We start from the raw sequence: 26,939 nt of genomic DNA, 5'->3' as shown, positions 1-26,939 counted from the left end.
GGATCCACAGATTAAACAGATATGTATTACTGATTGAAGATTCCAATTTCCATTCAGGGTTTCTATGGCAACACCAACCTACACAGATTCAGAATTAAATTAAGCCTTTTATAAATGATATTCAAATGCCTAACAATTTTTTTTCAATTTGACTAATTTATTTAGTCGATAAAAAAACACAACTTCACATAAACACAACACATATTCAATCATTAACATCTATGCATATTTTTCTCTTTATTTGGTAAAACACAGGATCATTTAAGTTTAATGAAGTAAAAGAACGTTTAGTAAAAGAGTAAAAAAATTTTGAATGAACCAAATGAAGTAAAAGAGCAATTCGGATCCGGTGAAAGATCCGAAACACTGCTCTTGCTAGGGCAGTGTTAGTAAAGTCTCTCAGTCTGAACTCCGTGAGCTATGTACACCCGGTGAAGCCAGAACTGCCCCACGACGCTATTGTCAATAGGTAAGCAAAAAAATTCAAGAAACAAAAAAAGAAGGAAAATTAATTCTAAGACTAGATAAACCTTGGCTTGCGCGATGAATTTTGAATGACCACGTCGGAATTTATGACTTGAGGACAATAACTTAATAATCGTTTAAAACGATTAGAGGTGTGAGTTCCTGTTCCAGTAAAATATAATGGAAAAGATTCAATAAAAACGAATCAGAATTTCTACAACACTGAGCTAGAGAATCTGATAAGAGTGGGAATCTTTCGGAAATATTTTTGTTATTCGGAGTCTAGGTATAATTGTTCTTATCTTGTGTACTTGCTATAGCAATAAGCAAATTCTAACACCGGTCACTCACATGCGCACGAATACGCAAACCCGCAAGTGTAGGACGACATTTGCAAATGATTATGCAAAGTTTTCGCTGCATTCGTGGTTTTCCAAGCTGTGTCGGTTTTTTAACAGACATCAAAGCGTGCGAACCTCGAACCTTCGCGTAGTCTCCCACACATTCGTTTGCCCAGTTGCGCCGACGATTGCAAAGGTAACGGACGTGTCGCCATTTTCATAGTTCGTGACATCTACTGTGTAGCGTATCTTCATCAAACGAAATCCCATAAAAACAGCATGGCTGTTAATGATGTCTGGGAAAGAATTCAAAACTCTTTTTCTCTTCAATGTTCTATTGACGAATTAAAAAGGAGCAGAAATTCGTGAGACATTCGTAAACAAGTGTAGGAGGAAGCGCAAACGGGTTCGCTAATTGAGTATGCGAACCCATTTACACAGCTGCTAAGTTTGCGAATGAATGTTTGACGGCCCTTCACATGCGCGCAAACATTCGTACAATGTACGAATATTTGCCCGCATGTGAGTGGGGCATAAGATGGAGGCGTTGAATGTACAAAGTTTATTTATTGCAATTCATAGCGCACTATTGATGCACAGTAAAAACTTTTCTTTTAGAATGCTGGCCACAAAAAAGTTTATTGAATTCGAATTTCGAATTGTTCATGAAAATAAAAATGTATACTTTTAGAATTTTTCTCATTTTTAAACATAGATTATACACTTAATATTTTTTAAATATGGACGCTTAAAGAAGACCGTGTTTCAGTTATTGCGTTGCATCGTTGCGGTTACGCGCCAATTCAAATTTTTAACATACTGAAAATTTTGAATATAACCAAAAGATTCGTTTATCGTACCATCAAACGATACAATGAAGACTCTAGTGTAAATGACAGGTCAAGAAGTGGTCGCCCTCGGTCTGTTAGGACTCCAGCAGTGATAAAAGCTGTGAAGGCGCGAATTCAAAGAAACCCCAAACGTAAGCAGAAACTGTTGGCCCTTCAGATGGGGTTAAGCAGAACCACGGTGAAAAGGGTGTTAAATGAAGACTTAGAGCTTCGGGCATATCGAAGAAAAACAGGACATCGTTTGAATGCTCGTCTAATGGACCTGAGACTGAAGAGATGCCGCGCTTTGTTGAAGCGGTACGCGGGAAAAAAATATGGGAAAATTCTTTTTTCGGATGAAAAAAATTTTACCGTAGAAGAGAGCTACAACAAACAAAATGATAAGGTGTACGCACACAGTAGTGAAGAAGCGAGCAACCGTATTCCGCGTGTCCAACGAGATCATTTTCCATCCTCGCTCATGGTATGGTTGGGAGTTTCTTATTGGGGCTTAACAGAGGTACATTTTTGTGAGAAAGGTGTAAAAACGAATGCAGTTGTGTATCAAAATACAGTCCTGACGAACCTTGTGGAACCTGTTTCTTATACCATGTTCAATAACAGGCACTGGGTATTCCAACAAGATTCGGCGCCAGCTCATAGAGCGAAGAGCACACAAGACTGGCTGGCGGCGCGTGAAATCGACTTCATCCGGCACGAAGACTGGCCCTCCTCCAGTCCAGATTTGAATCCGTTAGATTACAAGATATGGCAACACTTGGAGGAAAAGGCGTGCTCAAAGCCTCATCCCAATTTGGAGTCACTCAAGACATCCTTGATTAAGGCAGCCGCCGATATTGACATGGACCTCGTTCGTGCTGCGATAGACGACTGGCCGCGCAGATTGAAGGCCTATATTCAAAATCACGGAGGTCATTTTGAATAAACTTTAGTGTCATAAGAATCTATGTTTTGTTAAGTTCATTTTGGTATATGAATGGTTACATAATGAATAAACTTGTTTCAATTATTTTACATTAAACATGTGACAGAATTTATGACCTGACTAGGTATATTATATATATATGTCGGCGCGTGTTTTTTTATAAACCATTAGTTCATGACGAATAAAGATGGGACGACAAACAACAGGTGCAAGCATTCATCGAAAACAACACGTGCAAGATAAGAGTCGTAAACAACATCGTCCCACCACGATACCTTGCTATAAAAACGCTCCGTTGTTGTCGATAAAGCGGCACGACACGAGAACCCTCTCATCGTGGCCGCCGGTAACTACATTCCCGATCCTGCGGACAGAATGGAAAGCAGTCGACGTCGCCCAAAACACGTCATCTCGGATCCTCCCGATCCACTAACGGTGCTTTTAGGTACTTCAAGCACCGGTCACCGTTCTCGTCGAACCCGTCGCTTGCGACGAAGGGCTCGACGAGTAAATTAACTCTCAGACACAGCCCACTGAGTTTCTCGCCGGATCTTCTCAGTGGGTCGCGTTTCCGATCCGGTGGTAGATTCTGCGAAGCACGGCTCTTGCTAGGGTTCGTGTTAGCAACGTCATCAGGTTTGAGCCCCGTGAGCTCACCTACTAAAGTTAGGGTTACGCTGAAATAGCCTCTCAAGGCTCTCAGCTTAGGTAGGAAAAAAAACTCTCGAGCTGAGAAGCGAGCAAGTCGCCGTATCGGACGGAGCGCTCCTGCGTAATATACGCTCTGAGTTCATTTCTGGTTTTATTGACTTACGAAGACCGCCCGCTTACTATGTCGCTACCCGAAAGTGGAAATACTCCAACATATATCCTGTTTAAGAATATGTACATTTAAGCGCGTAGATATAAGGTACTAATAAAATTATACCTTTCTGTAGCACACAGAAAGGTATAATTTTATTAGTACCTTAGTGCGTGTTTTTAACGTTCTCGATAGCGTAAAAGTTAGCTCATATTTGTATGGAATGGGATCGTTTGCATACGTTTGCCGCTAGGGGCGCTGTTCCAATTGCATACAAAATTGGCTTAACTTTTACGCTATCGAGAACGTCAAGAAACTCGCACTAAGCACACTGAGCACCTCTAGAAAAAATGACGGTAAGGGCTGTAACATGTATTATGGGCTGATGAACAGGGCAAAGTTGAAACGGTTCCAATTTCGGTTCCATTCTGCTACGGAACCTAAAATAAAATACAAATCAAGTAAACAATTAAAACAAATAAAACAATTCAATTCGAATGCTTCTCACAAATATAATTAAATCAATGCTTATAAGTAGTTTACATTACATATTTTTATAAATAAAAATCACAACGTCTTCATGACACAAAATACATCATATGCTTTTCTTAAAGCATTTCCTTAAAATTATTAATTACCTATTTTAAAAGTTCACAAAAATAGAAATATCTGAAAGTTACCTTTTGCTTTGTCACATATTATTTATTTACAGAATATAGCAGGATTTGAAACTTATGCTTTATAGAGGACAAGACGGGTTGGATGAATTGACTGATTTTATTGTAAGCCTCTTGAAACTGTCAAGACAAGTCGAAAAAACTAAATTTATCCTTACTAGCTAATACGATCATATATCATATTTATGTTGGTAACTTAAGCATTGAGATTTCGTTGTCTACAAATTTCCGAAGTCATCTAAAAGATGACTTATGAAACTCACCACAGTCCCAAAAAGTACTACAAAGACAGGAAATAAGTCATTGAAGAACCTGCCGTTCTATATTATAACTAAAATAAAATTTAAGAATTCAAATGCTAGCAATAGTCAACGGATTGTTTTATTTGAAAAGTTTTTTTAAATAATATAATTACAACATGAGTCTACTTAATGACCAATTTGGCACCAGGAGAAAACCTGTTTTCATTATGTTTCACAAAACAGTACAAAGACATGGGCGTCCATCGATATTTATTCGTACCGTCCCTATTAAACTTTGAATATTTTTAATATAGTTGGTTAATTTATTGTAATATTTTTTATACAATAATTTGAATTACCTACAGTTTCTTTTATATTTAACCATCGATTTATTCATTATTAAAAATAACATTTACTCAATTATTACATACCTAATGAATTTGATTTTTAAAACTAAGTTGTTAAAATTCGTGGCGACATTGAACTTTGGATACTAGTAATGACTATATTTACACATTTCTTATTACCGTTAAACGACGACTGGCTATTTTTGTGTGTATGTTCAGCTAAATATTGCATCTACATAGAAAAACCACCCTTCCAAATATCGATATTGTTTAACGAAAAGTCAACAGACCAAATAGATCATCGAGAGATATAAAAATAAAGTAAGAACATTTAGGAGATCCGATGTGATAATGAAACTGAGCCTTTTTTAGTCACGGTTTCGGCATAATCTTCATCTTTTTTTTTTTTTTTTTTTTTTTTTTTATTGCTTAGATGGGGGACGAGCTCACAGCCCACCTGGTATTAAGTGGTTACTGGAGCCCATAGACATCTACAACGTAAATGCGCCACCCACCTTGAGATATAAGTTCTAAGGTCTCAGTATAGTTACAACAGCTACCCCACCCTTCAAACCGAAATGCATTACTGCTTCACGGCAGAAATAGGCGGGGCGGTGGTACCTACCCGTGCGGACTCACAAGAGGTCCTACCACCAGTTGGAGGGGTTTTAAATATTTCAACCGAATTGAAAGTTTGCAAATATTTATTTAATTGTATGCAAATATACTATACTGAGTAATATGAAAACAATGTAAGAAATAATATCTAAAATTGCACATCATCATCTTTAGCCATTTGATCCCCACTGCTGGGCTAAGGCTTAACCTTTTTATGCTATAGTATTCGATCGTTTGCCATTCTCATCCGCGTCTATAAAATTACACATATGTACATAAATATAAATGGATGTCGGTCGTGAGATTAACACTCTAATTGTCTAGACATTTTTGATAAACGGGAAGGGTGCGTTTCGAACAGATTGGTTAGAAATTATATTTACTTTTATTCAAGCCTTGGTATCATGTCAAACTCATTAAAATCTATTTAGATTTTAAGTTAAGAAGATAAGTTTTGTGTATTACTCGTAAACACGGGCGTATTTAGCCTAGAACCAAAAGGGCCATGGCCCGAGCAGCTAGCTGTGAGGGGCGGCAAAGAAGCACCACCTCGCCCTCAGTTTTGTTTGGACTTTATGAGCCGAAAGCTTAATTAAAGAAAAAACCTACCTTAATAACAAAACTTGTTTAGTCGTAAGATTGATAAACTTTAGTATTTTCATATAATACATTATCATCATTCTAAGTCCACAAGACAACGCAGCAGGATGTTTTTTGTTTTAATTACCCAATTTAGGATTAGGATTTTTTCATTGATTTTTAGGGCGGCAAACCTCAAAAGGCCCAGGACTCTGAATCTTAAAATACGCCACTGGTGTTTAGCCGGAATAGTTAAAATTGGAAACATCGAGAAAATTTGAATTTGAAATGGCATTTACAATTGAAGCAATTCAGTAAGAGACACAAAACATTAGGTACTCACTATGTAAATTAAGAATATACTCGTAGTATTTTCTTTTCAATTCAGATCGAATATCAAAATCTTATAGAAATAATATCATTCAGCACAGTTAATACATATCTACCAGTCACGCGGTGTAGTAAACTTTTTTTTTTAAACTGACACATTACCACTTGTCAGGTATGTTTAACAATAGACATAATGCAACTCATTAGATTAATATGATGACGACAACAAGTGAGAAAGCAAAGCTAAGATTTAAAACGCGTTTCTGTTGAAATTTGTGCTGATGACATTCAACTTCGCTACACTTTGATTTTTGTGCTATGTGATTACTTTGAAAGCATCTTAAAAAGCTTTTTTAGAATTCTTCGTTTAAGCTTTCGATATGTTAATTTAAAATAATTCAAAATTAACACTACCGTTTAAAACATCGAAACATATGGAAAGACTAAACAAAATTTGTTGCTTATGAAAATTTCACAAAAAAGTATGTCATAAGTCTATTTTATTTTATATTATATATTTAGGTATGTATCATTTGATTAGAGCTTAAATTAAATGGACCGAATGGATCCACTAGCCACGTCAGGAAAAAAAAGTAAGGGTATCACACCACATTGACTAAGATATGATTTTGGCCAAAGCTCTACTATAAAAATATCTGACATTCATTTAAAACCAGTAAATAATTGAATTAAAATTGAAAACGTCGGCAATCCAGTCGTCGTATTACATCAGAAATTTGTCGTGAGTAGCGGTGGTCGCAGCATGCATTTTGGCAGCTATGCGAGCACTAGACCGCAAAGGTCAGAAGAAACCTTGCGTCCGTGTCGTAATTTCTTGCTGGTCCGTACTGACAGTCTCGTTGTTGTTCGGCTCCTGATCCCTCCTATTCAATACAAATGCGGGTTCCACGTTTTCATCGTCGCTATTGAATCTGCGAATATAACATTATTAAATCAATACGGATAGAATAAACCAATTAATTTGGTCGTCATTTAATTTATTACTAATGTTTGAGATCTTTTTTTTAATGCTTATGCGTGTGGACGAGCTCACAACCCAACTGGTGTTAAGCGGTTACCGGAGCCCATTGACATCTACAACGTAAATGCCGCCACCTACCTTGAGATATAAGTTCTAAGGTCTCAGTATAGTTACAACGGCTGCCCCGCCCTTCAAACCGAAACGCATTACTGCTTCACGGCAGAAATAGGCAGGGTGGTGGTACCTACCCGTGCGGACTTACAAGAGATCCTACCACCAGTAATTACGCAAATTATAATTTTTCGGGTTAGATGTTTACTAAGCGATGTTATTTCTTCAACGTGGACGTCAATCGTGATCATTAAAATTTGTTAAGTACGTATTTCATTAGAAAAATTGGTACCCGCCTGCGGGATTCGAACGCTGATGCTTCGCTGGATACGAATGCACCGGACGTCTTATCCTTTAGGCCACGACGACTTCAGATAAGCTACTGCTACTGCTACAGATAAGCCTCATATTTATTTACTAAATATGAAGATTATTAATTGATAAATGGCGAAACGATTAGTTGTCAAAATACCAGACACTTAGCTAAATGTTAAAATAGTGAAAGTAACTGTTTATCTACATGTTAAATTATCATGATAAATAACTGAACAGATTTAGATGAAATTTAGTATGTGGAACTCAGACTAAAGGACGAGCTGATTACTTTTTTCCAAGGAAAACAGTTCTGAGATGCGGCCAGGGTGTTTTTGTAAGCGGCAATGGCTGCAGTGGGTAAAATGCACGGTGTACTCTTATCAAGTGCTACGACTATACTGGGATTCAAAAACTTTGGACAGGTGTCAAATGGGATCAAAAATGAACGAATGAGATCTGGTTTAATAAAAAATATACAATATGCTCAGGTACTTACGAATAATGAGCAACTTCACCTCTCATTGTGCAAATAGCATTCGTGAGGGCTTTCACGTAATTTTTGGCTAAGGTAAGGGTTTCTATCTTTGAAAGACTTCTGTTGTCTTTTTTCACATGTGGGATTACGCGGCGTAAATCCTGGAAGATATAAAGAAATTACAACAAAACCGCATTTTGAGTTGACAACATTTTAAGAAAACTTAAATAGTTCATCAATACTTGTTACAGTTAAATTCAAAATATTTATACCCGATAAATAGTACATTAAACCCACCTCAAAAGCTCGGTTGAGGGAATGCATTCGCATTCTTTCTCTTTCATTGCTCTCGAGACGACGGAGGTTGCGTTCACGAGCGGAAATGCCACACCTCCGCCGTCGACCGGGTCCTGAAGGAGGTCCCGTACTGCCGGCTGATGATGAAGACCCTAATACTACAGCGCGTCTTGGGCGCATCCTGCGCTGCACTGGCTCATCACTTCCGCTACCACTATCATAAAAATCTGTAACAATTATTTTACTATAAAAATACATGGAACACAATATCAGGAAATAGATGAAATTGTACAGCGAAGTAAAGTTAAACAGTAAAACAAAAAACAAAAAAAATATATATATTTGACAACTGCACAGAACGAATTTTGAATACATTTTGAACACCGCTTTCTTAAATTTAAATGCTTCAACTCACGTAACTAACTTCGGTGAGGTAAAACGAGTTGAGCGTGTACTCGATTTAACGCTTCCGTGTCAAAGTGACAATTTAATAAAATCATTGGGGTATGCATTCGTAGGAATAAACTTAATTTGTCGTTTATCAACTCACGGTAAGCCTTCAGCGTCACACTATAGGTACCCAAAAAGGTACAAGCTCACGTTCTCTCACACAAAACATTGCCGACAGTAAAATATGAATAGTAAAAGACAGAGAGCTCGGTAGTTTGTGCAACAAGTCAGCTGTTCTGTATGAAACTTGAGGCATTACGTGACGAGACTGCACGCTTGATAAAGTGTTTGCGTAAGAGTCGGAGTGCAGACTAATCGATTTGTACGCACGGTTACGGGTGATTTTCGTAATGCCCTTATCTGCTTCGTGCTTCTTGATGGCTGTATGTTCAATAATAATAGATTTAACTGTAACTGTGCGAGTTATTCAGAAGATTACTTATACTTTAGTAGGTATAAGTGCAACTTATTTATTACCTTAATACCATAAGGTGTTTTGTGTTATTGTAGAAATTGTAACACAAGCTGATTAAGCTATATAAGGTTATAAATAATATATTTCTAAATATTCCAAAATGCCTAAATGTGCATTATACATGTATTAAAACTCTTTAATGTCTTTTTTTATTGCCCTTGTAGTCAGACAAGCATACGGCATTTAAGTATGTAACGGAATCTTTGGATGTGATTTTCATCTACATTAAGATGTCGGAATAAATTAAAATGCTCTCTACTATAATTGAAAAATAGTAACAATTACCAACTACTCACTAATCACAAATCTTAAAAAATCAAGTACATAATTAATCATTTCTACTATTTGATGTGAGGCACACTTTTTACAATCATTTATTTTTTATTTTACTACCAAATATGAACTTGTACAAATTAGTTATTTAGTTTAGTTAATTAGTTTTCAACTATAAGTTGAATTTATAGTTGAAAACTAAATACAGTAAGAATTCAGCACTTTAAAAAAAGATCTAGTTCTTATTTCGGCTATCTACAAAATATTGTTTCTAAACTATTATTTAAGAAATAGATATCGTATGAACTATCATTCAAAAAAGTTACGACGAAAACCTTATAACGAAAAAAAATATCCTTTCAACTTTATAAAGGCTAACCTTTATAATAATATAGTTTTCGACTTTTTTGTAATCGATTCCAACAGGTTTTCTTTTTGTTGCGTATATAATATATTTTTACCTATTTATATTTAACATATAGAACAAATGTCAAGTAATTCTGTCAATAAATCTAGTAAAGCTTACTTAAAATTTGCCTGCTTATGTTTTTTTTCGTTTTTATTACTGGCCATGACAGTTGAATTCACAGCCCATTTGGTGTTTAGTGCTGTACAGTTCAATTGTGTTGTGCAGCTCATGAAAACATTTACCCACGGCGGATTTAACTCGATTTGTATTATATTATAGAGTAAAAATAACAAAATTTGTTTATGTTTGACCTATCATATCTGTGTAGTAAAAACTACGATAAATGTTGCTAAGCGTTTTATTTTAAACGACGATATCCTTAAAAAATGAATTGACTTTATCAATATTATAATTTTACAACGACATTGTACTGTTCAAATTTTAAGGTTACACAAAATTACATACCAATTAAAGTTACTGCTTTATCGCAAAAACAATGCACTTATCTTGAAAATAATGTTTTACTTTCAATTTTAGCCTCTATTTCAAAACAACAAAATAAAGTACTACGGTTTAATAATAGCCTTATCAATTTACCTCCATTTTGTTCTTCTATATTGTCTGGGCCGTCGGGTTTATTATCATAGTATTCTGAAGCGTCATCTTCGTAATATAACATAACTTGGTCAGGAGATTCGGTGTCAGTGCCTTCTTCAGCAGTTACCCAGTGTGGCATTATCGTCTGAAACAAGTACAAGAGTTTTTTTAAATAAAAATATACCAGCTACAAATATTAGAGGATATAAAGTTGTTTGTTTTGTTGCCAATTGCTAGATATGCAGTGCAGTGTAATTTCTATAAAACACATTTAATTAAATCACTTGCATGCTACATGAAATGTTCTACTCGATAAATAACTCAATAATATTAATTTATTATGCGTGCTTCAGTTACATTACAATATATTCTGCCAAATAAATACCACATACATATAATGGCAGTTGAAATGCGCTATGACTTTTTCGCTGCTCCTAGCCTTCAAAACGGAACGCATGAGAACATCGTGGCAATAATAGGCAGGATACATACAAGTCCATGTTCACAATACTTCCTAACACATGTGAAATTTATAGCATTCTACAAAGACATCGTAAATGACAGCTTATTCTGTTTTCGTCAATTCCTCTCTGCATCTTACATTCGATACAAATACAACAGAAGTATGTAGCTTCTAAAAGTTAATACATCTTACTACTCTTCCATTCGATACAAATACAACAGAAGTAAGTAGCTTCTAAAAGTTAATACATCTTACTACTCTTCCATTCGATACAAATACAACAGAAGTATGTAGCTTCTAAAAGTTAATACAGTTTATAAATGCTTATTATATTATACTGAGTATCTGATACTTTATTTAATCTCTGTTCTCGGTATAATTAATCTCGGTAAAATAAAATGGAAAAGTTAAAACAGAATCAACTACTACGGTACATTATGGATCACAATTTTTCGATCTCATTTTCAAGACGTATAGACTTGACTTGATAAGATTTTAAAACAAAAACTAGGTGTAGTATCTAAAAAATGACGAATTTAGGTAGTTTATTTGGAATATTAGGTAAGTTTGTAGGCAGCAACAGTGGCGCCTAATGTCGTATATGAACTGAGGGGTGCGCGAGACGTCGGCGCCGGCGGTTGCTGGGCGACAGACGACCGCCCACGCGGCGCCCTACTGCGCAATTGCTGGCAGTGTCCATCAATTAGTTTTTAAATAAAATAGATTAAAGTTAAATCTCGTTTAAAAAATTAACTTAGTTTTGTAAAACATATTATTTGTACTAAAGCAAACATTATTATTGACCAAGTAGATTCAGAGCATAAATGATTTAACTGTTTAAATAAATGTGGCATAAAATGACAGTTACCTATAGTATATGGATTCTAGCAATAACAATAGAACTTAAAGTAACAACATCCATACAAATAAATGCTTGACTTTCCTTTTTCCTTCACATACTTTTGGTTTTAAATTTAAAACATTCTCACATGTATCGTATTCTATATTTTTTCAATAATTTGTCAATTTTCCATTGCCACGTCAACGTGCTACGAATTCACTACTCTACGCTGCTACGAATAATGCTACAACTGAACACCGCGACTGATATGAATAATTCATAAATCTATGGCTCTCAACTCAAAACTATTATGTTAATAAGCTTTTGTTAAATATAATTTTATTTTTAAATGTGCTAATTTATCAAAGAAATTTAATAGCATCAATAAAAAAATTTGCATTATATAGCAAGCAATAATGTCGAATTTAAAGAATTTTCTGGCTAGCATCTCGAAATTTCCAAAACTTGAATGTGAATATAAAACAGAGGTTTAAATAAATATGGTGAAATTTGGTACGTTTATTTCTTTATCATTCGTTGAGCTTCTTCTTGCAAAACCTGATTCCATTTTGAACTCAATTTTGGATACACAAATCATAAACTAGATAGTGCCACAACATAAAATCACTATAACGTTGTTTAATGAATTCGGTCGTAACATTGTTTGACATTAGTCATACAAAAGATTTTCGAATAGAGAGCGCAAGCTGAAGTGGCAGTGGGTTGGCCATATATGCCGTAGGACTGACGATCGCTGGAGCAGACGGGTTCTCGAGTGGAGACCGCGCAGCGGAAGACGTAACGTGGGACGCCCCCTGGCTAGATGGTGCGATGACCTCCGCACGGTGGCCGGCAAGAAGTGGATGAGGAGAGCAGCAGACCGGGCTCAGTGGTGTAGATTGGGAGAGGCCTATGTCCAGCAGTGGACGACTGTGGGCTGTTGATGATGATGATGATGATGATGAGCACGATGCGATGAATCTTATCTGTCTACCTTTATCTGTATCTTTCATTTTAAATGTTTTAAGGCGACAGGGCGTGTTGTAAGCCCACGCGGGTAGGTATCACATTTCTGCCAGTTAGAAGTTATTCTTCTTACTCAAGAATTGTTATTATACTAGTAGGTCTGGTGCAGTGCTGATGCAGTTATCGCGTTGTGCATTTTGTGTCACCGTCCATCATAGCTCTGACGGTGCATTGTCATTTGAGTAACGTCGATATGAGTATGCGAGAACACCAGTTCATAGTGTGTGCAGTAATCTTGATATGGTCAGTCCAACGAATTTGAGATCTGCTTCAAATTATTTTCTCTTGGACCCCAAGCATTTCTATTGTCAACTTCTTCAGTGTGCTTAGTGCGAGTCATTTAACTTCTCGATCGCGTAAAAGTTAACTCTAATTTAAATGAAGTTGAAAAGTGAAGTTGACGAGAGATTTTTAATATTCCCTTGAAATGTTCGCTATGATCTTTACTTAATTACCGTAACACCATTAGTGTTCTGTATGGCCCATACCTTGGGTTTCAATTGACGTATTATTCATTGTATTTCATCGTACAGATTTTTCGTTTAAAAAATTACAGTGTGTTTTTGCAGTACCATACATATGTTTCTCAAATATTTGTTAAGGTACTTTTGACACCCTGCCGGTATAATAGCATATTTAATTAACCTGATCGGTATTCGGACAGTGGTTCGACATTTTGATCTAAGCAATACACATTATGTTCTACAGTTCAAATGTTCGTAGTTTTGTGTAACTCAGGCTTTACCAATTTTTAAAACTCAATACTAATGAGTAGCGATCCTATCTTATTCTATCCTTCAGCCCACAGACGTCCACTTCTTGGACATAGCCTCCCCCAAGCTTCGCCACAACGACCGTTTTACGCTGGGTGCAGGCAACGCAAGATTGTGGATTTTTGCCAAATTCAATAGGTCGTTGGTCTACCTTGTGAATCCACCTGGTGTGTTAGTAGCAATATCTTTTTTAAAACATAAAACAATTAACGTTTACCCTAATAATGGAATTTACGAAAAGCAATGAATAGATTTCTTAAGACCGAACACGGGTCGTACTTATACCACGTTTTGGCTTTCTTGATTTTGTAAATAACGAAGAAAATACATAGCATTTGTTACTTTGTGACCATAGAGAGTAAAACTACAATAGCTACAATAGAAGTACTATTGTTTTCACTAAAACGAATAATACGAGCGTGATAAATACATATATGATACGTGTTTACGATAAACATTCGCGTCATTTCAAACGACGCACCTGTTCTAACATAATGTCTTAGGTAAACTAGGTAAACATGGAGCTGCCTTTTGTATTAAACATTTTAAATGCATTATTTAAATTAAAGTAAATATTTTTTTTAACACAAATAGTTATGTTTTCAGTGTGAAAACCAGCGCAAGTACGTGATCACTATTTTAATAAGTCCATTCGTCAAATATGACTGACTATCGATTTAATAATATCTATAACTAGCTGATCCGGCAGACTTCGTAGTGCCTCAATCGATAAATAAAAGACCTAAATTTTTGTATGAAATAAACTTAAAACAAATAAAAAGAATCTGCCCGACGGTGGATACATCAAAAGAAAAACAAAATTGTTATTTTTATTTAATTCCGAGCATTTTTATATTTGTCTACCTTTTAAACCTTCTCTGGACTTCCACAAATAATTCAAGACCAAAATTAGCCAAATCGGTCCAGCCGTTCTCGAGTTTTAGCGAGACTAACGAACAGCAATTCATTTTTATATATAGAGATAGCTGTCCTTAAGTGCTAAAAATAATATTATCTACTTACCTACCTAATGTTACTCTGAAACGCTCGGCGTATAAAAGGCTTTTAGAAAATTGAGATAAATCTACAACTAAATTCTTGGTACTTGTTACGTACGTTTGTGAAAAACCCTAAAATGTATATTTTTAGCGAAATCAATATGATTCCTGTAACATTACGCCTAGTATTAGCGTTTCTATCAACAGCTTTTACTCCCAATCAACTGTCTATATGGATAGTCGCTGGACAAATGTCAAGCCAATGAACCTGATATTTGACTCTTCACATTCATCTTCTCAAACCCCTTTCAGATTATACCTATAATAAAAAACGTTTCATAAACCAACGATTAAACTTATTATGTTAATTGTAGATGGCCGTAAGTGGTGTACGCCTGGAGCATCTCGATCGATCTCATTGTCTAACTGTTACCACGCCACTGATTAAATTTCGTGATTTACCGAATGAAATCAGTAACTAGAGTATATTTACAACGTAAAAGAGATATTGTTATGTTAACTTTTACGTTTACTTCAATAACTTTAAATTCCACGGTTTGTCTGCTATGCTTGACTGATTTTGGACTCTAAATGTACCTGTGGCTTAAAAAATTAGACAACGTGCGTATTTGAATTGAGCTGATGACGACTATCCTAATGTATTATATCCTGCAGACGGGGACCGTTATTTTTTTTGCATTAGATGGTAACCAATGCCGACATACACACATACATCACATTCACTCAATTTCGCCACCCGCTTAGAGACTTAAGAATAAGATCTCAACTGTTTTTTTTATCTTTTTTTTTTTGTTTATTGCTTAGGTGTGTGGACGAGCTCACAGCCCACCTGGTGTTAAGTGGTTACTGGAGCCCATAGACATCTACAACGTAAATGCGCCACACACCTTGAGATATAGTTCTAAGGTCTCAGTATAGTCACAACGGCTGTCCCACCCTTCAAACCGAAACGCATTACTGCTTCACGGCAGAAATAGGTGGGACGGTGGTACCTACCCGTGCGGACTCACAAGAGGTCCTACCACCAGTATCTCCGAAGATGAGTATAGTATACTGTGACGAGTGTAACGGCTATCCCAACCTTTATACTGGATAGGTAGGATGTAGGTAACCACCAACTAAGATGTTTTGTAAAAGCTGTTTTGGCACGGCTTATTTGTAATTTTCTCTTTTACATTATTCGTCAAAGGAAAATTTACAATTCCTCAAATATCTCTGTATATTTCCTGATGAGTTATTCAGAGATTGAATACATAATGATATGTTTAATGCCACACAGCCCGTACTACTTCTATTATTTGCGCAAACGTATTATTTACGCTCATTTTCCTTGATCCCGGTAACGATCTATTTATGTACCCACGGCCTGTTTTTCATGGAAAATTTTTGAGATCGTCTTGCACCCACACTCTTTATATAAACAATGTAATTTTGCAATAATATTTACAAAATTGTGAATACGTCCGCGGGGGTGATCGAACTTCAGAACATTATATGATCAAACAATACATGGACATTTTAATTAATATACATATAATAGTAAAACGGCGTAAATAGAGTGAACGTTTTATTTCCAACTTATTCCTGCATGTTTCTGATATGAAGTAGTCATGCACTCCAGCTTGAAGGGCGGAGCAGCAGTTATACTAAACAACTAGGTAAGATTTCTAGCCAAATTTCAAGGTGGGTGATGGCATTCAATTTGTAATGCCTATGTGCTCCGGTAACTTTGGAATATCAGATGGTGATGAGCATGTTTGTCTACTTATGTAATAACAATAATAAAAACCATTCGGACTTTATATCATACTAGCTGACCCGGCAGACTTCGTAGTTCCTCAATCGATAAATAAAAGATCTAAACTTTTGTATAAAATAAACTTAAAACAAACAAACGGAAAACAAAATTGTTATCTTTATTTAATTCCGAGCATTTTCATATTCATAATTGTCTACCTTTTAAACCTTCTCTGAACTTCCACAAATAATTCAAGACCAAAATTAGCCAAATCGGTCCAGCCGTTCTCGAGTTTTAGGGAGACTAACGAACAGCAATTCATTTTTATATATACCTAGTAGTTGCAAAACGTTTCTCGCTTCTTAAACTTTGCAGTCAAATAATCTTCTTATCGTGGCCGCGTCAATTAATTGCCCGATTCAGACATAGGGGGCAACGCAGGGTCACCGTCGCCCTAAACATGTCATTTCAGATCCTCCCGACCAACTCTCGGTACTCGGTGCGAATGCGACGAAGAATTCGATATGCAACTTAACTCATTGATTGATGCAACGGCGTTCGAATCCCGCAGGCGTGTACCAATTTTTCTAATGAACTACGTACTCAACAAATGTTCACGATTGATTTCCACGGTGAAGGAATAACATCGTGTAATAAAAATTAAACCCGCAAAATTGTAATTTGCGTAATTACTGGTGGTAGGATCTCTTGTGAGTCCGCGCGGGTGGGTACCACCACCCTGCCTATTTCTGCCGTGAAGCAGTAATGCATTTCGGTTTGAAGGGTGGGGCAGCCGTTGTAACTATACGTGAGACCTTAGAACTTATATCTCAAGGTGGGTGGCGCATTTACGTTGTGGATGTCTATGGGTTCCAGTAACCACTTAACACCGGGTGGGCTGTGAGCTCGTCCACCCATCTAAGCAATAAAAAAAAAAAACTTTGACTTTCAAGAAACAAAACGTCCCTGGCGACTCAAGATGTTTTCATAACTACATATATAAAATAGTCGCCATATTACAATGAATTTCTTTCTGTTATTCAATTGCGACTACGTGGAAAAAGATCACGGAAAATTGTTATGGCAACAAGAATAAACATGACGAACTGAGAATATCTAACCTTACAAATATACGTCTCAGCGAAAGTTGGCTGTTAATTTTGTAAAGGAGAAGAAACTATAGCTCATAAATCCCTACACTCACTTCAATACACAATTTATCGCTTCTTTTAATAATCATCTGATTTCGCTACTAGATGGAGCTGATAAATGTTAATAGGTAATTGAATAGAAAATTATAATGATACAAATGAATTTAATATCTTTAAAAATTATGAATATTTCCAATATCTTCTTTGAATGTTCGGACTATATTGGTGGTTCGTAATATGTATTATGTACTAGTTTGGAGCCAAGTCGAGTAACGGATTGGATACAGTGTAGTGTAGCGGCCCGGGCGACCTTCGCTAAGCGGCCGCTTGGACACTTTCACCTTACTATTCGTATCGTATTAGCTCACTTACGATTATCGATTCCATTGTTAATACTAGACCAGATATTACACAACACAACATGTGGAAAATGCTAAGGTCACTAATTCTAGCAAAAACGAGATTATTGGATATTATTGGAGCACTTCTATCGTATGAAATACCAGTGTCTCCACGAACACATGTGCCTCTTGTTGTGTGATGATAAACGACTTTCGTTCTCATATGTATATGTGGCTAGGTGACGCGGTCAGTAGCTTATGACCCGGAACATTTAGTGCTATATACGTATTTAGTGACGTGTCTAGGGACGGTGACGCTACTAGTCTAATTTTTAAAGGCCAAGACTGTCAAACTTCTAAACTTCTTCTAAAGTTTCTAAAGACGTCAAAAAAAAAATTTTTTTTTTTGTGTATTGCACACGGAACCCAATTTTTATAGAATTAATACCACATCCACCAAGAATACGAGTATATTATGTAATTTGAAGACTGGTAAATATTAAAAAATATTTTGCGAAAAACAACATTATATAGAGCGTTACAGTTTTAATTACTAATTAAAGAATTTTAAGATTGTCATAATCCAACACATGTGATTGTCGCTTAAAAACAACATTTTAAAAGATAATCTCACATTTAAAGATGTGTTGTATTTTTTTTCAAATTAGTAACTTATTTTAGATTGTCTTGAACATAACTTCTAATGTAAATGTAGAATTAAGATCATTCTACGCCAAAAATATTGTACATTGTTTTTGGCAATTTATTACTTATGCCTATTTAAATATAAATGACTGTAGTAGGTTGCAAATTCCTTATTACTCGATTTTTTTGTACTCTGCGGCCACTGTAGTCGAGCTTCTTAGTTCCTATTTATTGCATATTGCTTCTAAATTGATCTTATAACACTACAATAGTATTGATTAAAATTTTCATATACGCTTTTAATTACTAATGACAAATTAGATTTCTGTCGAAACTAATTTCGATTGTTTCCATTTATTTTACCGCTTTAATTAAATCTCGGATATTAATTTAATATTAGATTTTATGTTTTTACGGAAAATTAATACATAATAAAATTATAATAATCATGTCATTTTTATTAACTTCATAAATAATTCAAATCGTACCGGTATGTATAAATGAATTTTACTCAAACAACTCTTACGAATTGAAACCTTTACGTTCTATTTAATATATAAGGTAGGCCTATGAAAAAGAACCACGTCAGAATCAAAATGACACTAGTTTAAAGAGCAAATAACAAGGACGGCAGAACCAATCCGGACGTAGTGACTCTGTCCCAAATTTTACAAAACATATTCTAGACCAACAACAGATTTATTTTATGGTATAATAAGACATCGGAGAATATTCGGTTTGTATGTTTGTTCGTTTTCTATACAACTGTGCGAGTTGTTTCATCAAAACCGACTTCATATTCAGTAAAACGCAGCCAGCATTCGCTAGTTTAATATATACTTTTTATTGGGAATCAATATTATATTATGTATTTCGGAGAGTCCAGTCCATCTTGTTGGGGAGCCGTCAATAGTTTTTAAATACAATCAATTCAACGGCCGTCTGGTGTAGTGGTAAGTGACATGGTCACTACACAAGGTGGTCGCGGGTTCGAATCCCGCCAAGGGAAGATATTTGTATGATAAATATAAATGTATTTTCCAGGGTTATGGATGTATATTAAATATATGTACGTGTATAATAAAAATCTTACATTTATTTCCGTTATCTGTAACACAAGTTCTTTACGAACTTAGCACAGGAACAGTTAACGTGGCGTGATTGTGTTTAAAAAAAAAAAAGAAAAAAATTCTGACTACACTATCAACGTTGTCAAGTTGGAACAGAAGACAAATTCCAAAAGATTTTATTCCATTACAGTACAATACTGTTGAATACTTATGAAATTAGCATGTTGCTTCAATTTCATAAATCCAAACAACCTGTCGAGGCAGTTCCAGTATGAATTTAAGCCGCATTACTTTAAAAGATTCAGTCACGCAACAAATAAATTAAATACCATTTTTTTTGTTTTTTTTTTTTTTTTTTTTTTCAAATAAGTAATGAAAACTTAACAGTTCAACTGTATGTACATCCACGACATGTTAACGCGAACATAGCATAATATAAAAATCTTATATATTTTTTTAAATTTCAAACAATACAAATCTATAAATGAAGCCAGCCTTTGAATGTCACCGTGTAAAAAGAAAAGCATCTGTACAAATATAAAACAATTGTAGTAATTGAATTGTGATCAAACTATACTTTCTGTGTTTCAGCTCCAGGCTGTAATTAATACAAATCCATTCCATATATTATAATTACTGTTCATTACGAATTTTACAAAACGGACTCATCACAGTGATTACGATAAACATACATTATACGTAACACGCATATTATGTACATACTCATTGTTTTTATTATGTAAATGTTTTTAAGGATTCCACGTGAATTTTGGCACAATGAGTACCTATTCATTTAAGCTTTACTCTCTATTGAAAGAGTGGTCTTCCCAAATGTATTGTTGTTTCCATTTTAATGTTTAAGAAAAGTAACGGCAACGGTACCTCACTGCAATTTTGTATTGAATAATACATTCGATTTATATATTTTATTAATTGAGATTTTGTGTTAGATCTCAATGGAGTTTATAAGTAAAGATCGAAATTGTTGAAATCTAAAATGTGCAGATCGAAATTGTGAATATCTTTGAAATTGTATCTTGTAGGTAACTATACGTGAGACCTTAGAACTTATATCTCAAGGTGGGTGGCGCATTTACGTTGTGGATGTCTATGGGCTCCAGTTACCACTTAACACCAGGTGGGCTATGAGCTCGTCCACCGATCTAAGCAATAAAAAAAATTAAAAAAAAAATGCTTTTATTTGTATCTCTATGTTACATGATGAATAATTTAATATTGGTGTCATTCTTTTTTTATTTGTCATGTGGTGTAATCGTTTTTATGTTAGTATTTGTTCTTAGAAGTGTTTGTTATCAGGAATAAAATTTTACCTTAATTATTTAAAACGAAACGAATATTAAATATTTGTGTTGTGAAATTACTTATTTTACTAAAAGTACTTAAGATAACAATAATTATTATTATAATAATAATAATAATGAAGTCGTCGTGGCCTAAAAGATAAGACGTCCGGTGCATTCGTATCTAGCGATGCAACGGTGTTCGAATCCCGCAGGCGGGTACCAATTTTTCTAATGAAATACCTACATACTTAACAAATATTCACGATTGACTTCCACGATGAAGGAATAAAAATCAAACCCGCAAAATTATAATTTGCGTAATTACTGGTGGTATGACCTCATGTGAGTCCGCACGGGTAGGTACCACCGCCCCGCCTATTTCTGCCGTGAAGCAGTAATGTGTTTTGGTTTGAAGGGTGGGGCAGCCGCTGTAACTATACTGAGACCTTAGAACTTATATCTCAAGGTGTGTGGCGCCTTTACGTTGTAGATGTCTATGGGCTCCAGTAACCACTTAACACCAGATGGGCTGTGAGCTCGTCCACACGTTTAATGATGAAATGAAAAAAAAATAAAAAACTGGAAACAAATTACGCATGGTCATCCGGCATCAATTTAAGAATCCCTGTTTTATGGGTGCAAAAGACTAATAAACATACTTCTATATTTTAAAATATGTATATACAAATGTAGGTAATAAGCACCCAGTCAAAGAGCAAATAAGCCTGTTCATCACACGAATGTTTGCCCGATGTGGGAATCGAACTCACGACCCTCGGCGCAATCTACTGCACCACCGTGTCACCGATAAAAATTGTTCGCCACATTTTTTTTTCTAAGTAGGTAAGTGTGAAATCGTGACTGTAAATTAAATACTTACGTAATATTAATAGCGCCACGAACTGGAATTAACGACTTTTACACAAAATGAATTGTTCTTGATAAAATAAAATAAAATATTCTTTATTAAGCTGTTCATAATTTAATTTTAACTTCTTCTTATGGCCTCGTTGGTCTTGTGATTAGTGACCCTGAGTACTGTACCATAGAACCTATGCTCGATTCTCAGTAAAAATAGCTATCATTAGTGAAGACACTATTTAATCTAAATTTTGTATCTGAACATTTGTTACGGATCTCGAACGTGTGTACTTTTCTGGTATACAAAATACAGTAAGAAATCCTAGCTTAGGATTAATTAATTAGGCGAGAAAATGAGTTTGGCATATCCATCGATCGAAGCACTAATTTGATTGGGCTTAGTGTTTATCTGATTGTCTGCGGTTACTTCTCCTTGGTTTTAATAAGTTCTTTATTGGCAAATAGGGATAGGCAAATTTCTGACGATAGCCGATTAAACTATAATCGTATATGGCACACTGCATAAATTTAAAATTTATCAGTTACATTTTATATTCACATACATTCTATATTAAATTAAAATTAATAGTTCAGAAATTATTCTGAAGCATGCTCTAGCAAAACCACAATAGTATTGAAAAAAACTGTCAATACCTATCTTATAGTAATTCTTAACAATTAGTCTACAGTATATTTATTAAAACAAAATGTAATTTTTTTAAATTCCTTCTACTTCCAAAGTAGTTGTTGCGCTGTGCATGTGTCGGTAGGCAGCGCCTTGGCTCTGCCCCTGGCATTGCTGAAGTCCATGGGCGACTGTAACCACTCACCATCAGGTGGGCCGTACGCCCGCCTTCCTACAATGGCAATAAAAAAAAAGGTCGACTTCCTGGCTCACGTCAAGATTTCTTGTAAATGGCCCGAGGTCGTAGAGATTGGTCCCGCAAGGGTAAACTATTACTACTACTACTACGGCTCGAAGTGGTCGGAACCTCGACTCTCAGCTTAAGTCGTCTGACTAGTAAGGCTTTTACATTAACATTATTACCACGCAATACCGTTTTTAATTAATCTAAATTGTTTCAATTATATCAACAAATAAAATGCCGTACTTATTATAGGATAAGTATAGATAGCGATTAAAGATATTGTCCCACGATAAAAGTAATCGAAAAATAACGTTTCTTAAGGTAATTTGTAATAAATATCTGTTAACGTTACGAACTATTCTTTAATTTTAAACCGACCATTTTAGTTTCATTGTAGAGGCCATTCTTATTGTAATCCATTTTATTATGCGTAGTTGAGTACGAATACAAACAACTAGGTTAATTATGCTAACTAGTCGATATTATACAACAACAATAAATAAGTAATTAGGAATTAAACATAATTACATTACTTTTCAGAATACCACGAGGTTATAAACAAAGGAACTAGATAAAATGTTTTTCGTATAATCGAGTTGCAAATTAGAATTTTGTTAAAGATATAATATTCACTAACATAAACTGCCTTAAAAATAATAAAAATTGACTTCAAGAGTTAAAATGTATCAATTCAACTCACTAGAATGTTAGAAATAATACTATTGTACTTTTTCATGAAGAGTAGGGGTTTTTTATTAAATCGGCGCCGGTCTTGACATGCCAAATCCGGGCACTAGTAGTACTTAGCAGAAGTAGGCTATGGTATTTTGTTAATTAATGATCGAAAACATCATTGATTAGAATGATCCAAAAAAAACTGTACTTTTTTTACTGAAAAATACCAATCTAATAAGGTTCAAAATTAATCAACACGCAAAAAAAACCGATCTCGAAGGAACGAGGGGCGCTGCCTGACTTCGCATTGCATTGCTGCTTTGTGAATTATGATGTTATTAAACGACAAGTATTTGTGCTTAATTTTGGCTTTGTAATATCGGCCCAAAGTAACCTGACATGTCCTTCTTCAAACGAGGCTTGTGGAGAGTATTAAGCGGTAGGCAGCGACTTGGCTCTGCCCCTGGCATTGCTAAATTCCATGAGCGACGGTAACCACTCACCATCAGGTGGGCCGTATGCTCGTCTGCCTACAAGGGCAATAAAAAAAAAACACCGTACGATCTCTTCATGTCGTAAAATACGACTATGAGATTCACAGAAAAACGGACAGTAGCGTTATCCAAGTATTATTATTATTATACCAACATAATGCAATCGCCAAGCTATGCCAGCCATGCTAGTAGGACGTATTGTCAATTCTAACATTTGATTTCCATCTATTATAAACCGATGTGCTAAGTGCGAGTTTTTTAACGTCTTCGATAGCGTAAAAGTTAACTCAAATTTGTACGAAGGTGAATGTTAAAAAAACTCGGAATAAGCACACAGTACATTCTTTCCGTTTTGAATTCGTCAACGATTTCAATACAACCTGAATTTAATTTCATAAAATATATTAAACCGCTAAATAATATGCATGTACGTAACTTTATAACACACATGCATGTTTGTAGTTATGCTAATTATTAACCGAAAGTACTATAAAGACATTTGCCCCAAACAGGTAGACTGAAAGTGAAGGTAACACTTTCGCTAGTTCGGTCCGACGTTGGCCTCACGAGTTGTTTAGGAGTTGCGTTGCTCTGAACTTAAACACACAAAGAGCTTTCTACATAATAATGCACCAATTACAACGAATAAGCAAAAAAAATAAACATAATTATAAGCTTGTACCAATTTATGTTTTAAATTCAATAACACGTTGCATCGTTTATTGAAATAATGTCGACGATAAATATCGCAAAGTTTAAAATAGCTGTTTTATAATATTAATGTAAAATTCTGGTCGTGCCTTTCTTTTTACTTAAGAATAATGAAACAAAGTTATTCAGGTAATAATAATAATTTAAAACAACATGAGTACATTACATTTCGCATAGTATCTTTCTTATTTATTGACGTATTAAAAATGTACTTTAACACGTTTGACTCAATTAAATGGATTATTATGCGATAAGTACACATTCATTTAGAAACTGTTACGGTCGTATGTAACACTAAGATTACTTTATAATGATAAATAATATGTAATAAATATTATTAAATAATAGATAAAAGAATATATAAATAATATCTATATATATATTTGAATGATATGTGGTGGAAGCATTCAAGAAAAAGGAACTGTCAATTATTCAAAAGACTTGTTGATATCGCAAATAGTTGATTTATTGCAAGTACTAAAACTGTACTGATAATTTTAATTATTATCGCACATGACAAAAGGTTTATTATTAAAGATAGTCAACAATAATAATATATGCTTCAATTAAACACATAATTTGTTGTTTTGGGAATTTATTTAATTTTTACGTCTATGGGTGTCGACCCTAAAAGCGAAAATTGCTGTCTTAAATTTATTAATTGACTAATCAAAACATAAAGAACATTCAAAGCCGTCGATCTTTAATATGTCATGAAGTCATAAAATTACGAAAATGCCAAGGACAAATTCAATGAAACGTGCTAAAATATAACACGGCGACAAGCTCCTATAGACATTTATTTATTTTGCATAAACAGAACCATGAATAATTACTTTGCATTAGTTTTAATATCGAAAAACAGCTAGTTTTTTTACGCACACACTGATAAAAATTGATATTTGTATTGAAATAGGCCCGGATATTAAAGTATGTAATTTTTAGGTCGTTACTAACACCACAGTCAACTGAAAGTGGATGTCTCATAATCAACATTATTTGTTAAATTCTTTGTAAACCAATCCACGTAATTCAATAAAGAGTTTGCCTTTCACTTAGCATTCGTAACTGACACGTACACTCGATTTTGATTATGATTGTGCATCTGTGGATCAACTACACTTACCTTGTAAAGTAGTCTCACTTTAAGATATTAAAACTGCACTAGATATCACAGTGCCATCGTTGCCAAGACAGACGCGTCAGCGAAAGTGATAGTTACGATGATCGCGAAGAGCTGTTTAGAGCGGAACAAACGCACCGATACAAGCGGAGAGATAAGGGAAGCGCGTAGCGCCTGCACTCGCGACGACTACTCAGCGCGGAGTGGAGGTGGAGGCACGGTCCGAACACCTACTCATGCCACGGTGGAGGCTGACGCGCCAACTCTACCTCCGCACTTCAAAACAACAACACCCACTCTCACTCTTTTCACATCATGAAAATTGTTGTCATGGAAAAAGCAGCTATACTCCCACACAGTTCCCGTATAGCAACTAATCGTATAAGTATAATTCAGTTCGATATACTTATTTATTTCGTTAGGGTTTTTATTTTAACCACTGCTTCAACTAAATAAAAATTGTATTTGATAGATAAAACATTAACTACCGTATTAATAGCACGTTCGAAACATTTTGTTTTTAAAGATAGATATAATAATTAACAAAAATAAAATATACATATTTTTCGAGTAAATTAATGACGCTTTATCTTACCCACAATTATTTATTTATCATTAATAAACCAAAATAATAAAAAAGAAATTTAGACTAAATCTAAAATCGTTCAAACCAAGCTAGCTCACTCAGAAAGTCCCTTCGCTTCCCTACCATTACCATACTATCCCACTGTATTGATTCAATAGCCCGGTCCTGCAGTTTCCATGCAACAATGTACATGCAACAACACAACTAGGTATACCTAGGTTACGTCAGAGTTGACCTATTTTGAAATATAGGCAAGCAAGGAACGACGGATAGGTCACGCATTACTTTATCAAATTTAAATTTACAGATAGCAACTGGTTCATTTTGAAATTCAACTTTGGCAACATTTTAATTATGATAATTGTGACATCATAATCTTGCGTAATTAGTTATTATTGACATTGGAAATATGGTGAATGACTGACTGATAATAGTAGTATTCCAATAAGGACAACACCAGGGGTATAGCCAGCAGTTCTTGTATATTCGTCGGCCATTGAAGGCGTTATAAACACCATACAAAGTAACTTCTATACAACAAAAGAAAATAGTTAACTATTGTAAGAATTATATTTACATCTGGTCCAATCAATATTCTCGAAATTTTCAGGAATATTAATTCATATCTCAGGTAGTTTGCAGTAAAGTAGAAATTAAATTGAATTTAATTGAATTTTTGGAAATTCAG

The 26,939-nt window shown here is 35.0% G+C and overlaps 2 protein-coding genes across 2 annotated transcripts in view; one reads left to right on the top strand and one right to left on the bottom strand.

The window, feature by feature from the left end:
• Positions 1-26,939, top strand: part of LOC134200438 (uncharacterized) — a 400,183-nt gene that overhangs the window by 252,550 nt on the left and 120,694 nt on the right. The gene's annotated exons all lie outside the window — the stretch shown is intronic.
• Positions 6,487-25,870, bottom strand: dimm (class A basic helix-loop-helix protein 15-like). Its single transcript, NM_001294284.1, is given in 5 exon segments — positions 6,487-7,109; positions 8,082-8,221; positions 8,358-8,584; positions 10,562-10,706; positions 25,669-25,870. Coding segments are annotated over 4 exon segments (636 nt in total). The 5' UTR covers positions 10,701-10,706; positions 25,669-25,870; the 3' UTR covers positions 6,487-6,979.

The sequence above is a fragment of the Bombyx mori genome, chromosome 17, assembly GCF_030269925.1.
Source record: "Bombyx mori chromosome 17, ASM3026992v2".
In the NCBI taxonomy this organism is placed as follows: domain Eukaryota; kingdom Metazoa; phylum Arthropoda; class Insecta; order Lepidoptera; family Bombycidae; genus Bombyx; species Bombyx mori.
Note: the sequence above shows the minus strand (reverse complement) of the source record. Positions and strands in the feature narration are given on the sequence as shown.